This window comes from Haematobia irritans, chromosome 1, assembly GCF_050003625.1.
Source record: "Haematobia irritans isolate KBUSLIRL chromosome 1, ASM5000362v1, whole genome shotgun sequence".
NCBI lineage: Eukaryota > Metazoa > Arthropoda > Insecta > Diptera > Muscidae > Haematobia > Haematobia irritans.
Window position 1 is genome coordinate 261,763,953 of NC_134397.1, and position 16,729 is coordinate 261,780,681.

The following is a 16,729-nucleotide window of genomic DNA, read 5'->3' on the forward strand; positions in this document are numbered from 1 at the left end:
ATAGTTAGTTGTAGATCAATTTACCCACATATTCTCCATTGGTTTTACTTTATACGTTTGTTTTGATCGTGATATTTATCTATTTGTCTTCTAACATATATTATTTGTTGTTGTTATAATACAGCTTTGTAATGTTGTTGTGAGAGCTTACACACAGAATAATTTATTTGACTTCAAATCTTTTGAACTTTCCTTAAGGATTTCGTTATTGAATCTGAAATATTGTTTTTTTTTTTTTAATATAAAGTCACTTTTTTGAAAGTTAACTAGCTCTAGATCTAGGCTCTGTGAATTTAAAGCTAGGATACAGGTCTCATTTATTGAATTTTCGTTCACGTTTTGCGATATATCAACACAGGTATACAGCTATAAATAAATTTCGAATAAAAAATACATTTTAATGCAACAAATGTTTTCGGATTTTCAAATAAATGTTTAACCAAAAATGCAAAATTCTCCAAATAAGTATTAGCCTATTTTGAAGTTTTTTTTTATCTTTAATACAAGGGTTCAATATCACAGTTAATTAAAAGATTATTCACTTAAATCATTTTTTCTTCTTTATATTAAGTGAAATCGGCCTTACTTTAAGGTCCTATAACTTTGATATAGGCACGATCATTTCAAAGATTCGTGTACTAAATTTAAATAAAATAGATTTTAGTTTAAGATTATGAACTTATTGTTTGTTTGTATATGTGCAGTTTTATCTCTACATGGTCACTATAGTTTGTTCTCCCTTGTTTTTGAAAAATAAAATTAAAAAAAATAAAAATTATAGCACTTGTTGCATTACATATCAGCCACCCTGTACATATGGGTAGGTATATATAACTCCGATCAGGTTTGAACTGAACATAGTAAAAGTGCTTGCCACTCAAAAAAATTTTTGTTCAAAATTTCAAAAAATTGGCTGAGTAATATGGGATATAAACTCAAATCGGACGATTAAATATACGGGCGCTATATATATACCTGACACGATCTCTTTGAAAATTGACAGAGATACTACTATTAACAAGAGCAAAAGTTTTGCCAAATTTCATGTAAATCGGTTGTTCCCTTGAATTAATACCAGTTTGGGGGTCAAATACCCCACTATGCGACGGGATACTTTGTACAAGTAGCTACTATTTATGTAGGTCGGATGGTATTGCAAATGAGCTATATCGGACCACATTTAGGTGTAGCCCACGATCCTCTTGGAGGAGACAATTTTATCACATCCGTGGCCTGTAACAACCAGACAAAAATTAGTCCTAACCGATCCCCCGATTTTATTTCCTGCGCTTTCTGGAGATGAAAAATGCATTCGATCCAGTTGAAATGTGGTACGTGGTGTTAGTAACTGGCCTCTAACAACGATGCAAAAGTGGCCCATATCGTTCCAAAGATATATGTAGCCTCCATAAAAAACAATTTCCATTATTTATTTATTATTTAATTTATTATAATTACAAATTACAATAAACTTATTTATACGGGCACTAGCAACTAGAGGCTATCTGCCTAAGCACTTTCCATATTTGGTTTCCTGCGCTTCTGCAGGGGCATATTTCATACGATCCAATCGAAATTGTAAATTTTTATGTTAAGATCAAGAACTGATTTAGCTTATATAGGTATGTAATCTACCTCCATGTACATTAAGGCAATGTTAAGAGGTTTTAAGATACATTGTCTTTAGTAGAACTTTCTTCGTAATACATGGTGGATGGTCCATAAGACTCGGCCTGCCTAACATTCCGGTCGTATTTACTTATTTTTATAGTGCGGTTAAATAAATAAACATAAATCTTTCTAAATAATTAATAATTAAATTAATAATAACAAAAATCTATAACTTTGCCTATGGTAGAATCTGTTCGAACCCACCAATGATCCCATACTCATTCTTTGTTGGCTGCCAAGCTATTAATTTGCTTATGTCTAGTTACTCCTAACTTTGGCCTTCTAGAAGTCATTCTCTGTAACATATAAAAGATCCGATACCCATTACACGTTCACTTCCAACAGAAGGGAACGCGGAATGACCTCACGTGTAGCTTAAGTTCACCTTTTGGTGCCCACATCACATAAATGTGTCGTAGGCCAGTGGATGAGTGTAGGACTACCAATAACGAGGACCCCGGTTCAAATCCCGACGGAGCAGAAAAATAAAAATACACTTGAGGTAAATATTAAAATCAAAAGAAGAAGATAAACTGTATAGGAAAAGTAAGTCAAATTAAATTCTAACGTAAAAGGTATGAGGGCAAATGTTCAGTTCATAGACAACCTTGCCTTCAAAATATTTATTTTTACACGCTTTCTTTTACGCCTTCCTGACCAGGCCTGTTTGAGGGCCTTCTTTGGAAGGCATGATTTTTGTACTTAGTATGAAGGCCTGATAACATGGCATCGACGACACCACCTCTAGAAGGCATACGAATAGAAGCGAGAGGCAAGGCCTTGGTCTCCAATCCAATCCAATGTTATTTTGAAATGAACACGTAATGCAGCGCCCAGGCCTTATAGCTACCCGGACAGCACTTCCATCATCGATTCCACGTCGCTTCCATTTCCCGCTGGGTAGTGTTAGCGTAACAGTGTGGTGACAATGATAGCAACATCAGCAATTTTCAACAATGAAACGAAAACAACTATGAGAAGTTAGTAATAAGAACAACAACAATGTATTTCATATTAAGGAGATATTACAAGTCTTAAATAACACCACACCATAACCACACAAAACTACCAACAACAACGACAACAGAAACCGACATCAACGATGACAATGCCAGAACCGAAGACGCTAAAAAATAATTTGGTGAGGGTATACGGAATGCTTACTCCAATATATACACACATAAAGACCACAAGAGAATTTATTCTTAGTGAGAATGTTGAATACATCTCACCTCATTCGCACCCACTCACTCACACTTATTAAATAAACAAGAAATAAGCATGTTTCTTGCAATGTTTATTGCCAAAAGAAAGACTACAACAACAACTACCACCACAAAGAATGAAAGTTCTCAAATAATAAATAAACAAATGACATTTCTTTTGTGAAGGATGGAGTATGTGGTGAAAAAAGGTGGGCGTGAGAATAAGGTATTCACTGGTAAGGATCTTTACTAAGATGCACGAACATCGTCTGATTTTTAATTTTTGGTAGAGTGGTAAAATGAGGTTCTCCATTCAATTCTTATCGTTGTGTGTGTGTGTAAAATCTAATTAAGAGTATGCCAAATCGAATCAAAAAAAAAATCAATTGATTTATGTTCGTGGCATGGAAAGTCTGGAATAATAAATAATGCGAGTATAATTTATATTGAAATTAAAATTAATTAAAATTTGTGAAAAACTTGGCAATAAAGTATAAATTGTAAGGTTAAGTTCGGATGGTATGAAGCCTTAAAATTACAATTCACGTTAATAATGCTTTGAGATAAAAAACAGTTAAGAGAAAAGCAGGAACCATATTTAGAGAGAGTGAGAGTGACAGCTAACGATATAAATCACAAGAGACTTATACTAAAAATGCGAAAAAAAAACTATCGCTTTATGGTACAATGTATGAACAAAGTGCAATAGGACAGATCACAATATCAAAACAAACTTAGACTGAACAAGCAGATAAATACGAGGGTTGTTTTTTTCTATTTCGGGATTACAAGACAAAAACAAATATTAATCATCAAACAAAGCTTTGTTGTTTTTCAAAATATTCCCCTTTGAGGTCCATACACTAAAAACAAACAGGAAGGAACATTTTTGATTTAGTTTTAACTAAACGATATTACAAACGTTGATATCAAGCCAATTTCACAAAAATAAGTAAATATATTTCGAAAAATTCAACAAAATTTATTAAACGTAATTATTTTTTTTTAAGAAAATTTCGAAGTTTGAAGGAAAAAAATTTAAGTTCAAAATTGCTAAAATGTCTTTAGTACCATATAAAGTTTATGATAGGAACATTATTTGTAAAATTTACAAATTTTAAGAAATTCTGAACAATTTTGTGTAGTAGACATGAATTTAGTAAATCATATGTGTGTATAATTTTCCCCTTTTTTAGTTCATTTAATTAACGTACACAAAAAATATTAACGTCAAGAAACCATAATAATACCATGAACTAAAATAGAATTAAATAGGATTTAGTGCCATATAGGGTTCACTTTTTTTGAGTAATAACTTTTGCATGCGTTTAAAAAATTCCATTACCTTGAATGTTATCTAATCGATTATTCACAAAACGACTTTTTCGAATAAAAATCTACAAACTATTAAATATTAAAAATATTTTTTTTAGTGTAGCGTGTTGTTATTGTCTATAGTAGAATTTCTGTAAATGTAATGGTTTGCAAAATAAAAAAAAAATAAACAAACAACTTAATAAAATACAAAAATAAAATAAAAATGAAAAACCACGACAACAAATAAACGATAAATCAAAATCAATAAAAATTAAACAACAAAAACAAAACAAAAATTTGCAAATTACACGCCCACTACACTATCGATGTAGTTAGTGGTGACAATGGCGACGTCAATGAGGACGCCATAAACATCTTCTCAAAATAAAACGAATATGCAAATGCCAAATGAAAATGCATTACGAAGTGATAGAGAAATAGAATTTTATAATTTTACATTACATTAACAATCGTCTGTTTTGCATAAATTTTCATATGTGTAAAAAAAGACACGAGCCAAAAATAATCTACCAATATTTGGAAAAAATGCTACCAAAAACCTACCAAACAAAAAATCTTATTAAAAAAATTATTTCTACAGAAAATTTTGTCAAAATTTCATTTCTATGGAAAATCTTGTCAAAATTTTATTTCTATAGAAAATGTTGTCAAAATTTTATTTCTATACGAAATTTTGTGAAAATTACATTACAATAGAAAATTTTGTCAAAATGTTATTTCTATAGAAAATGTTGTAAAAATTTTTTTTTTAGAAAATTTTGTCAAAATTTAATTTCTATTAAAAATTTTATTTCTATAGAAAATGCTGTCAACATTTTATTTCTATAGACAATTTTGTCAAAATTTTATTTCTATAGAAAATCTTGTCAAAATTGTATTTCTTTAGAAAATTTTGTAAAAATTGTATTTCTATAGAAAATTTTATTTCTATAGAAAGTTCTATCAAAATTTTATTTCTATAGAAAGTTCTATCAAATTTTTTTTCTATAGAAAATTTTGTCAAAATTTTTTTCTATAGAAAATTTTGTCAAAATTGTTTTCTATAGAAAATTTTGTCAAAATTGTTTTCTATAGAAAATTTTGTCAAAACTATATTTCTATAGGAAATTTTGTCAATATTTTATTTCTATTGAAAATTTTATCAAAATTTTAGTTCTATAGAAAATGTTGTCAACATTTTATTTCTATCGGAAATTTTGTCAAAATTTCATTTCTATAGAAAACTTTGTCAAAATTTTATTTCTATAGAAAATTTTGTCAAAATTTTATTTCTATAGAAAATTTTGTCAATATTTTATATCTATGGAAAATTTTGTCAAAATTTTTTTTTAGAAAATTGTGTCAAAACAATATTTCTATAGGAAATTTTGTCAAAACTATATTTTTATAGGAAATTTTGTCAATATTTTATTTCTATTGAAGATTTTATCAAAATTTTATTTCTATAGAAAATGTTGTCAACATTTTATTTCTATAGGAAATTTTGTCAAAATTTCATTTCTATAGAAAACTTTGTCAAAATTTTATTTCTATAGAAAATTTTGTCAAAATTTCATTTCTATAGAAAGTTCTATCAAAATTTTATTTCTGTAGAAAATATTGTCAATGTTTTATATCTATAGAAAATTTTATCAAAATTTTATTTCTATAGAAAATCTTGTCAAAAATTTATTTCTATAGAAAATTTTGTCAAAATTTTATTTCTATAGAAAATCTTGTCAAAATGTTATTTCTATAGAAAATCTTGTCAAAATTTTATTTCTATAGAAAATTTTGTCAAAATTTTATTTCTATAGAAAATCTTGTCAAAATTTTATTTCTACAGCAAATTTTGTCAATATTTTATATGTATAGAAAATTTTGTCAAAATTTTATTTCTATAGAAAATTGTGTCAAAACTTTATTTCTATTGTAAATTTTGCCAACATTTTATTTCTATAGAAAATTTGGTCAAAATTTTATTTCTACAACAAATTTTGTCAATATTTTATATGTATAGAAAATTTTGTCAAATTTTTTTTCTATAGAAAATTGTGTCAAAACTTATTTCTATAGGAAATTTTGTCAAAATTTTATTTCTATTGTAAATTTTGTCAAAATTTTATTTCTATAGGAAATTTTGTCAAAATTTTATTTCTTATGTAAATTTTGTCAAAATTTTATTTCTACACCGAAAAAAATGAACTATTTTTTAGGAAGAATGAACTACCACGCACGAAAATTGAATTAAATTTTACTCCACATTTTGAGATTTCCACAAAGCATTATTAAAACCAGGAAATTTTAATGCCATGTTGGATTTTTTAACTGCAGTTCACGAAATTACATCATCTCTTAGAAGAAAAAAATTAACTAAAAGTAAAGAAGAAAATCATTGGCGCCAAATCATGACCATTTTAACCATACAGTAGTTCATTCTTACTATTTTTGGGAATCGTACGAAAAATTTCGATTGTTTTAGTTCATATTGAACTTATGTGTACGGTCATTGAACTTTATACGTTTAGTTCATACAATTTTTGAGACATACTTAAAAAAGTAAGATTTCATTAAGCTGTGGAAAATTTCGATAAAAATATTAAAATTTAACTACAAGCAAATAAATTTTTCCAATAAAAATAAATTAAATTTAGCGTTAGTTTAACTGTTTTGTTTTTTTTTTTTTGCTGTGTATAGAAAATGTTGTCAACATTTTATTTCTATAGAAAATTTTGTTAAAATTTTATTTCTATAGAAAATGTTGTCAATTTTTTATTTCTATGGAAAATTTTGTCAAAACTTTTTGTTTCTATTAAATTTGTATAGTACCTCTTAGGTGGAGAGGAATATTTTGCGAAATCTGCCAAAACGTCAAGAATTCTACCAAACAGTAAAAAATCTATCATTTTTGGTAGTATTCTACCAACTGTAACAACCGTGGTTACAGACCTTTTAGTCATCATAGAATTAATTTCCAAAAATACTCATCAGCTACCCGTGTTTAGAAATATTAATTAATTATTTTTATAGTAAACCCTTAGCCAAAAAAATTTCCAATTATTATTATTATTATTTCTTATTATTTTCAAAATAACAATTATTTTCTTTCTTTAATTTCGCTAAAATATTTTATGAAAAAATCGGCGAAGGTCTATGTTTTGCTAAGAGAAAATATTTAATAAAAAAAATTAATTAAATCAAGCACATAAGAAAACATCATAACAAATAAACCGATGTTTTTCTCATATTTTCACTTCGATTCCAAGCTATCCATAACATAGATGGACAAATGTTTTTTTTTCTGGCATCCACCATTAAAGAAATAGCACAAAGGAACGAAGAATCGCCCCTATTGCTTTTTAAAATAAATGAATTCTTTGAACATTTTTTTATTTTTGCTTTATTGGATTTCTCCATATTTTTTGTTGTCAACTTTTTTTCATTTGGACGTACATATTTGTCCGCTAAAGTAATGTCAACTTGTTTTTTAGCTTTTATTCTGTCAACATTTTACAATGTATGGGAATTCTTTATTGATTTTTTACCATTATTGGAAATTACAGGAAACTCAAGAGGATTTAGGAATGATGACTTTTTTAACGATGTGAGAACGAGCTTAAGTCTTGCGGAAGTGATTTACACTCACTCACAGTCTCAAAAATGTTGACATTGATTCAACGATGTTGGATTTCGGTATTTATTTCAAGCCAAAGCTGGGCTTTATGCCAGCCAGTAAAATCCCAACTTGTGTTATCTGTTCCCCCAAATCCTCGAGCAATATGGGAACATCATCCAAATATGATCACCCTTTGCAAATTTGCTTGTAATAACACTAAATTTCCATTAATGGCAAAAATAATACAAAAGAAACTATAATAACAAACAAGATGAAGAGAATATTATGAAACCGTAAATGAAATGAAAGCATGAAAACCACCACATGGACAATCAACAAAAATTCGAGAAACAAGAACGACAACATCAAAAATAACTTCGACAACAACAACAAAGCAAAGTTCACAAGGACCCGCATATACTAAAAATGTCTTGAACACACACATACATACTATACAAAAGTACGAATAAAATATAATAACATTTAGATGCTTTGCCAGGAGACGTATCCACATACATTCATACATACATATAGCTATATATTCTCATTATTTTCAACTCCCAACCTCGACCTCCAATGATAGATCGCAGAAAACAAAAACAAAATAACATCCATATCAACTCCCCACACATATTGTAACCATATAACTTTACAACTCACATTGTTCTCATTTTATTCTTCTCTTCTCTCTGGTTAAGCTAGCATACCAGTTAGAGCATTGCATGAGAACATTCATTCATAGCGCACACAACTGCACTCATGAAACGGTTCGAGAAGACTGAATAATCTTCATTGATCGAATGAATAGAATGAGAACACTAGCTTGATCGAATCGGTTCGAATGAATGTAAATGTATGAATGAGACATGGTTTGAATCATACCCAATAATTCAGTATCGAGTGAATGTTGTTGTGACGTCACACAATTGAAGTTGTGCAGTTGTTTCCATTCTCGGTCGCAAGCAAACATTCGATTGCATTTGGTGAAACGGGATAATCGAGAATACTCGAACATTTAGCGGGAGTTTCGGGAATTTGCAAAGTTCTCGAGTATGTTATGACAAAAAATGGAATCATGCTTAATGCGAAAAGAAGTCATACAGTTTGTGTTTCTTTAGATATAAGTGTGTAATTAATAGTTAAGCTTATTGACGATAAAATGAGTAATTCTAACAAGGTAAATGTTTAAATTTGTTATGTTTTTATATGTAACTAGCAAAAGTAAATTTATTTTTGTATTTTTTGTCTGTTTTTTATACCATCCACCATAGGAAGGGGGTATATTAAGTTTGTCATTCCGTTTATAATACATCGAAATATTGCTCTAAGACCCCATAAAGTATATATATTCTGGGTCGCGGTGAAATTCTGAGTCGATCTACGCATGTCCGTCCGACCGTCTGTTGAAATCACGCTAACTTCCGAACGAAACAAGCTATCGACTTGAAACTTGGCATAAGTAGTTGTGTAGGTCGGATGGTATTGCAAACGGGCCATATTTTATCAAAATTTTATTTGTATAGAAAATTTTATCAACATTGTATTTCTATAGAAAATTTTATCAAAATTTTATTTCTATAGAAAACTTTGTGAAAATTTTATTTCTATAAAATATTTTATCAAAATTTTATTTCTATAGAAAATTTTATCAAAATTTTATTTCTATAAAAAATGTTGTCATAATTTTATTTCTATAGAAAATTTTGTCAAAATTTTATTTTTATAGAAAATTTTATCAACATTATATTTGTATTATATTTGAGGTCATATGAATAAAAACAGATGTTGTTGTTTTTTTGAGTTGTATTTTTATTTAATATTATCCAATATTTCGAAACATCTCCGATGTTCGTCTTCAGGGAAATTTTTTTAGAAGTAAAGAACAATGAACTTATTCGCAAACGAGTAAATCTATAAAAAAATTTATTTCTATAGAAAATTATTAACATTTTATTTCTATAGAAAATTTTCTCAAAATTTTATTTCTATAGAAAATTTTGTCAACATCGTATTTCTATAAAAAATTTAATCAAAATTTTATTTCTATAGAAAATTTTATCAAAAATTTTATTTCTATAGAAAATTTGGTCAAAATTTTATTTATCTAGAAAATTTTATCAACATTTTATTTCTATAAAAAATTTTGTGAAAATTTTATTTCAATAGAAAATTTTGTCGACATTTTATTTCTATGGAAAATTTTGTCAAAATTTTATTTCTATAGAAAAAGGAAAATTATACAATTATTATTCGAGCTTTATGGACAGATATAGATTAAGGAATAATTGTATAATTAGATATAATGCATTTGGACGTCAATTGCCTGTTTCGGTATCAGGCTAACATGTAATATAATGAAAAAGGAAAAATATTTTATTTCCTTTAAATTAGAGGTGTGCACGTGAGTAATATTTTACTCACGCTCACGCACACTCACGACTGAAAAATCATACTCACGCACACTCACGCACGATATTTTTTGGTAGGACTCACGCTCACGCACACTCACGAAAAGAAAATTTGTACTAATGCACACTCACGCACGAAAAGTCGTGACTCACGAAAAATATCGTGACTCACGAATAATTTTATGATTAATTTACCTTACCGAAGTGTCTGAAAACATGAGCATTATTAAAATCGAGAGTGTTATTAAACTCTTAACATCCCAGGTGTCACTAAATTGTAAATGAATTTAACTCTTAAGCGTTTTATGTTGGTGAGCAGGAATATTTTCGTGAGTGTAATTCGTTACTCACGCACACTCACGAAGATATTATTTTCGTGACTCACGCTCACGCACGACATTTTGGTTTGTTAATCACGCTCACGCACACTCACGCTGTTGTCATGAGCGTGAATCACGATTCACGCACGAATCACGAAAATTTTCGTGAGTCACGACAATTTCGTGTCACGTGCACACCTCTACTTTAAATACGAATGCCCCTTATTTTTTATACGAAAAAGTGAATTGGATTTTTAACGATTACTTACTATAATGCCCAAAAATATCATCCCAAATGTTTCTCCTAAAAACTAGAGCAATATTTAGTTTTGCTGTTAATACCTTTTTACATAGAAATGCAGAAGGTTTTGTCCACTTTAAGTTATTTTTTTACTTCATACACAAGCGCCTTTCCATCAACTTACAACTAAACAAACGTACAATACATATAAAAGTTGTTGTTATTGTTACTACGTGAGGGCAAAAAAAGATTCGAAATCCTCGATTCCTTCACTTTGTTTTCGAAAACAATTTGACTCGTTGTGTTTGATCCCGAAGACTGAAGTTGTTTGATTGACCGTTTCATACAACACAAACGAAAACGAGTTATGGTTGTATTCGAACTTACAAACATCGGTCCAAACGGGAACGACTACAAATCTCTACCTTACTTGTTGGGCTTCGAGATGTTCTCGAACACAAAAATATATGACCGATGCAATGCTCTAATACCAGTAACAGCATTACCAATAACAGCTATAACAATCGTCATATGGATGTTGTTGGTAGCAGAAATAACTTAAACAGTTTACCATCGACAAATATACGAGTTCTCGTATGTGTTTGTAAACATTAAACAGAGGCGTAAGTTGTGAGGTTGTATGGCCTATTAAATTCCAAAAAAGTTCAAAACAATTTATTCTAGATTTAATTGCAATAGAAAAAGATCGAAAAAATTAATTCCGAAATAAAATAAATACACGTGTTGCCTTTTATATTTCGGTATTAAGAACGGTACTCTGCTCGGTTTTCGCGTTGAAATTCCATACAAAACCACGAAATGAGAAAAACTAGCGAAATTTTTTCCATTCGTGGTACTTTGTTTTTTGTTCGAGTTGAAAAACTGACGTTTATAGCATGGCGCCATTTCCAATGTGAATTAAGAAATAATTTATTTATTAAAACTATTTGTGTGGATCATATTTTTGTTCCGAAAATATACAAAGGATCAAAGGAGTAGCAGATCAATTGCCCAAGGAAAAATAAAATGTTAATTTTGTAATAGCACGCAGCAACCACCAACTTAATTCAATATCGCTCCCTGTTAAATAGCGGTCCCTGTTACCTAAATAAACACCGCTTTCTATGTGCGAAATAATGGTTTCTATAAAATTTTTTCGCAAGAATGAACATAGTACCGGCCTTTAGAGAAGAACAAAATTAATATTAACCATAAAAACTCACTTTATTGTTTTCAAAATATTCTCCCATTAAGATCTATACACTTTTGCGCGCGTTTGAACCAATTGTCGAAGAACACACAGATTGAGGTATCTCCAGAAAATGCATTCTGAATGCATCAACCACTACTTCAGGTGTCGCAAACACGGTTGCCACAGTTGGTTCAATTCTACAAAACATGGTAGATTTTTTACTGTTTGGTAGATTGGTTGGAATTCTTGATGTTTTGGTAGATTTTAAATTTTTTATAGAATTTTCTTATAAAAACTAAATTGGCGAATTTTTCTATTGAAATAAAATTTTGACAAAATTTTCAATAGAAATAAAATGTTGACAAAATTTTCTATAGAAATAAAATTTTGACAAAATTTTCTATAGAAATAAAATTTTGACAAAATTTTCTATAGAAATAAAATTTTGACAAAATTTTCTATAGAAATAAATTTTTGACCAAATTTTGTATTGAAATAAAATGTTGACAAAATTTTCTATAGAAATAAAATTTTGACAAAATTTTCTATAGAAATAATATTTTGACAAAATTTTCTATAGAAATAAAATTTTGACAAAATGTTCTAGAGAAATAAAATTTTGACAAAATTATCAATATAAATAAATTTTTGACAAAATTTTCTATGGAAATAAAATTTTGGCAAAATTTTCTATAGAAATAACATTTTGACAAAATTTTCTATAGAAATAACATTTTGACAAAATTTTCTACAAAAATAAAATTTTGGAAAAATTTTCTATAGGAATAAAATTTTGACAAAATTTTCTATAGAAATAAAATTTTGACAAATTTGTCTGTAGAAATAAAATATTGACAAAATGTTCTATAGAAATAAAATTTTGACCAAATTTTGTATAAAAATAAAATGTTGACAAAATTATCAATATAAAACAAGTATAAACGGCCGTAAGTTCGGCCAGGCCGAATCTTATGTACCCTCCACCATGGATTGCATTGAAACTTGTACTAAAGACTGCCATCCACAATCGAATGACTTGGGTAGCGGTAACACTTGCCGATGGCAAGGTATCTTAAAACTTCTTAACACCGTCTACTCAATTGTAAGTTAGTCCATACGGAGTATAAATTAAACAAAAAAAAGGTCGATTAAATACTATATAATTCAGTTTGACAACATTTTTTATAGAAATAAAATGTTGACAAAATTTTCTATAGTAATAAAATTTTGACACAATTTTCTATAAAAAAAAAATGTACATAATTTTCTATAGAAAAAAAATTTTTACATAATTTTCTATAGAAATAATATTTTGACAAAAATTTCTATAGTAATAAAATTTTGACAAAATTTTCTATAGAAATAAAATTTTGACAAAATTATCAATATAAATAAATTTTTGACAAAATTTTCTATGGAAATAAAATTTTGGCAAAATTTTCTATAGAAATAACATTTTGACAAAATTTTCTATAGAAATAACATTTTGACAAAATTTTCTACAAAAATAAAATTTTGGAAAAATTTTCTATAGGAATAAAATTTTGACAAAATTTTCTATAGAAATAAAATTTTGAAAAATTTGTCTGTAGAAATAAAATATGACAAAATGTTCTATAGAAATAAAATGTTGACCAAATTTTGTATAAAAATAAAATGTTGACAAAATTATCAATATAAAAAAAAATTTTGACAAAATTTTGTATAGAAAAAAATTTTGACAAAATTTTGTATAGAAATAAAATGTTGAAAAATTTTCTATTGATATAAAATTTTGACAAAATTTTGTATAAAAATAAAGTTTTGACAAAATTATCAATATAAATAAAATTTTGACAAAATTTTGTATAGAAATAAAATTTTGACCAAAATTTCTATAGAAATAAAATGTTGACAAAATTTTCTATTGATATAAAATTTTGAACAAATTTTCTATAGAAATAAAATTTTGAACAAATTTTCTATAGAACTAAAATTTTGACAAAATTTTCTATAGAAATAAAATTTTGTAAAAATTTTCTATGGAAATAAAATTTTGACAAAATTTTCTAGAGAAATAAAATGTTGACAAAATTTATTATAGAAATAAAATGTTGACCGAAGTTTGTATAAAAATAAAATGTTGACCAAATTTTTTATAAAAATAAAATTTTGACCAAATTTTTTATCAAAATAAAATTTTGACCAAATTTTATATAGAAATAAAATTTTGACAAAATCTTCTAGAGAAATATAATGTTGACAAAATTTTCTATTGATATACAATTTTGACAAAATTTTCTATAGAAATAAAATTTTGACAAAAATTTTCTATAGAAATAAAATTTTGACAAAATTTTCTATAGAAATAAAATTTTGACAAAATTTTCTATAGAAATAAAATTTTGACAAAATTTTCTATAGAAATAAATTTTTGACCAAATTTTGTATAGAAATAAAATGTTGACAAAATTTTCTATAGAAATAAAATTTTGACAAAATTTTCTATAGAAATAATATTTTGACAAAATTTTCTATAGAAATAAAATTTTGACAAAATGTTCTAGAGAAATAAAATGTTGACAAAATTATCAATATAAATAAATTTTTGACAAAATTTTCTATGGAAATAAAATTTTGGCAAAATTCTCTATAGAAAAAACATTTTGACAAAATTTTCTATAGAAATAACATTTCGACAAAATTTTCTACAAAAATAAAATTTTGGAAAAATTTTCTATAGGAATAAAATTTTGACAAAATTTTCTATAGAAATAAATTTTTGACAAATTTGTCTGTATAATAAATATTGACAAAATGTTCTATCGAAATGAAATTTTGACCAAATTTTGTATAAAAATAAAATGTTGACAAAATTATCAATATAAATACAATTTTGACAAAAATTTTGTATAGAAATAAAATTTTGACAAAATTTTGTATAGAAATAAAATGTTGAAAAATTTTCTATTGATATAAAATTTTGACAAAATTTTGTACAAAAATTTTGACAAAATTATCAATATAAAGAAAATTTTGTCAAAATTTTGTATAGAAAAAAAATGTTGACCAAATTTTCTATAGAAATAAAATGTTGACAAAATTTTCTATTGATATAAAATTTTGAACAAATTTTCTATTGATATAAAATTTTGAACAAGTTTTCTATAGAAATAAAATTTTGAACAAATTTTCTATAGAAATAAAATTTTGACAAAATTTTTTTTAGAAATAAAATTTTGACAAAATTTTCTATAGAAATAAAATTTTGTAAAAATTTTCTATGGAAATTAAATTTTGACAAAATTTTCTAGAGAAATAAAATTTTGACAAAATTTATTATAGAAATAAAATGTTGACCAAAGTTTGTATAAAGATAAAATTTGGACCAAATTTTTATAAAAATTAAATTTTGACCAAATTTTATATAGAAATAAAATTTTGACAAAATTTTCTAGAGAAAAAAAATGTTGACAAAATTTTCTATTGATATAAAATTTTGACAAAATTTTCTACTGATATAAAATTTTGACAAAATTTATTATAGAAATAAAATGTTGACCAAAGTTTGTATAAAAATAAAATTTTGACCAAATTTTTATAAAAATAAATTTTTGACCAAATTTTATATAGAAATAAAATTTTGACAAAATTTTCTAGAGAAATAAAATGTTGACAAAATTTTCTATTGATATAAAATTTTGACAAAATTTTCTATAGAAATAAAATTTTGACAAAATTCCCCAGCAAAAAAATGTGGAAGTTCTTCCAAAGGCACAACTTTAAAAGCACTTCCAGAAGATGCACTCTCAATTATGTTCTTTATTTTAACTAACCAGGAAGTTCTTTTAATCTAATTTTTTATAACTTGGTTTGTTCCTACTTTTAATGGGTAATTTTAACTTTTTTGTTTCAAATAGGTTAAAAACAGAGTAAGAATTCATAAAATGGTACAAATCATTTAAATTTTGTCCAAAAAAAAGCTAAATCCAATCTGAAAAATTTTGATTTTTTGAAAATATTTGAGGTCAAACGTTTCCGACAAGCGTTAAAATCCATTAAAAATTGTAAAAAAAAATTATTAAAATTATTTATTTGCCAAAATATCACAAAATTATTTAATTTACATCCAAAACATTGAATTCGGATCACACCTAAAGAAGTGACGCAAATTCAGTGCAACGGCTGTTGCAATGGAGAACTTCCGTCCTATGACAAGCCCATGTTAAATTCATCGCTTCTGCGTCAGTTTTGCACTACTTCCGGATCCAAAAAGAACACTTGCATTACTTTTTTGGCGACGCTTTTTTTGCTGGGTCTCTATAGGAATAAAATTTTGACAAAATTTTCTATGGAAATAAAATTTTGACAAAATTTTCTTTAGAAATAAAATTTTGAAAAAATTTTCTATAGAAATAAAATTATGACAAAAATTTTCTACAAAACTAAAATTTTGGAAAAATTTTCTATTGAAATAAAGTTTTGACAAAATTTTCTATAGAAATAAAATTTTGACAAAATTATAAATAGAAATAAAATTTTGACAAAATTTTCTATAGAAATAAAATATTGACAAAATGTTCTATAGAAATAAAATTTTGACCAAATTTTGTATAAAAATAAAATTTTGACAAAATTATCAATATAAATAAAATTTTGACAAAATTTTGTATAGAAATAAAATTTTGACAAAATTTTCTATAGAAATAAAATTTTGGCAAAATTTTCTATAGAAATAAAATTTTGGCAAAATTTTCTATAGAAATAAAATTTTGACAAA

At 26.3% G+C, this 16,729-nt stretch overlaps 2 protein-coding genes across 5 annotated transcripts in view; both read right to left on the reverse strand.

Annotated features, from left to right (window-relative positions):
• Positions 1–16,729, reverse strand: part of LOC142221654 (uncharacterized) — a 281,060-nt gene that overhangs the window by 192,300 nt on the left and 72,031 nt on the right. The gene's annotated exons all lie outside the window — the stretch shown is intronic.
• The window catches only part of LOC142235999 (uncharacterized), a 69,164-nt gene that overhangs the window by 20,990 nt on the left and 31,445 nt on the right, over positions 1–16,729 (reverse strand). The window contains exons 6-7 of the mRNA XM_075307250.1: positions 11,285–11,423; positions 8,778–8,887 (exon numbers count right to left, since the gene is read on the reverse strand). Of these exons, the coding sequence (XP_075163365.1) occupies positions 8,778–8,887; positions 11,285–11,423 (249 nt within the window). The remainder of the gene's footprint in view (positions 1–8,777; positions 8,888–11,284; positions 11,424–16,729) is intronic.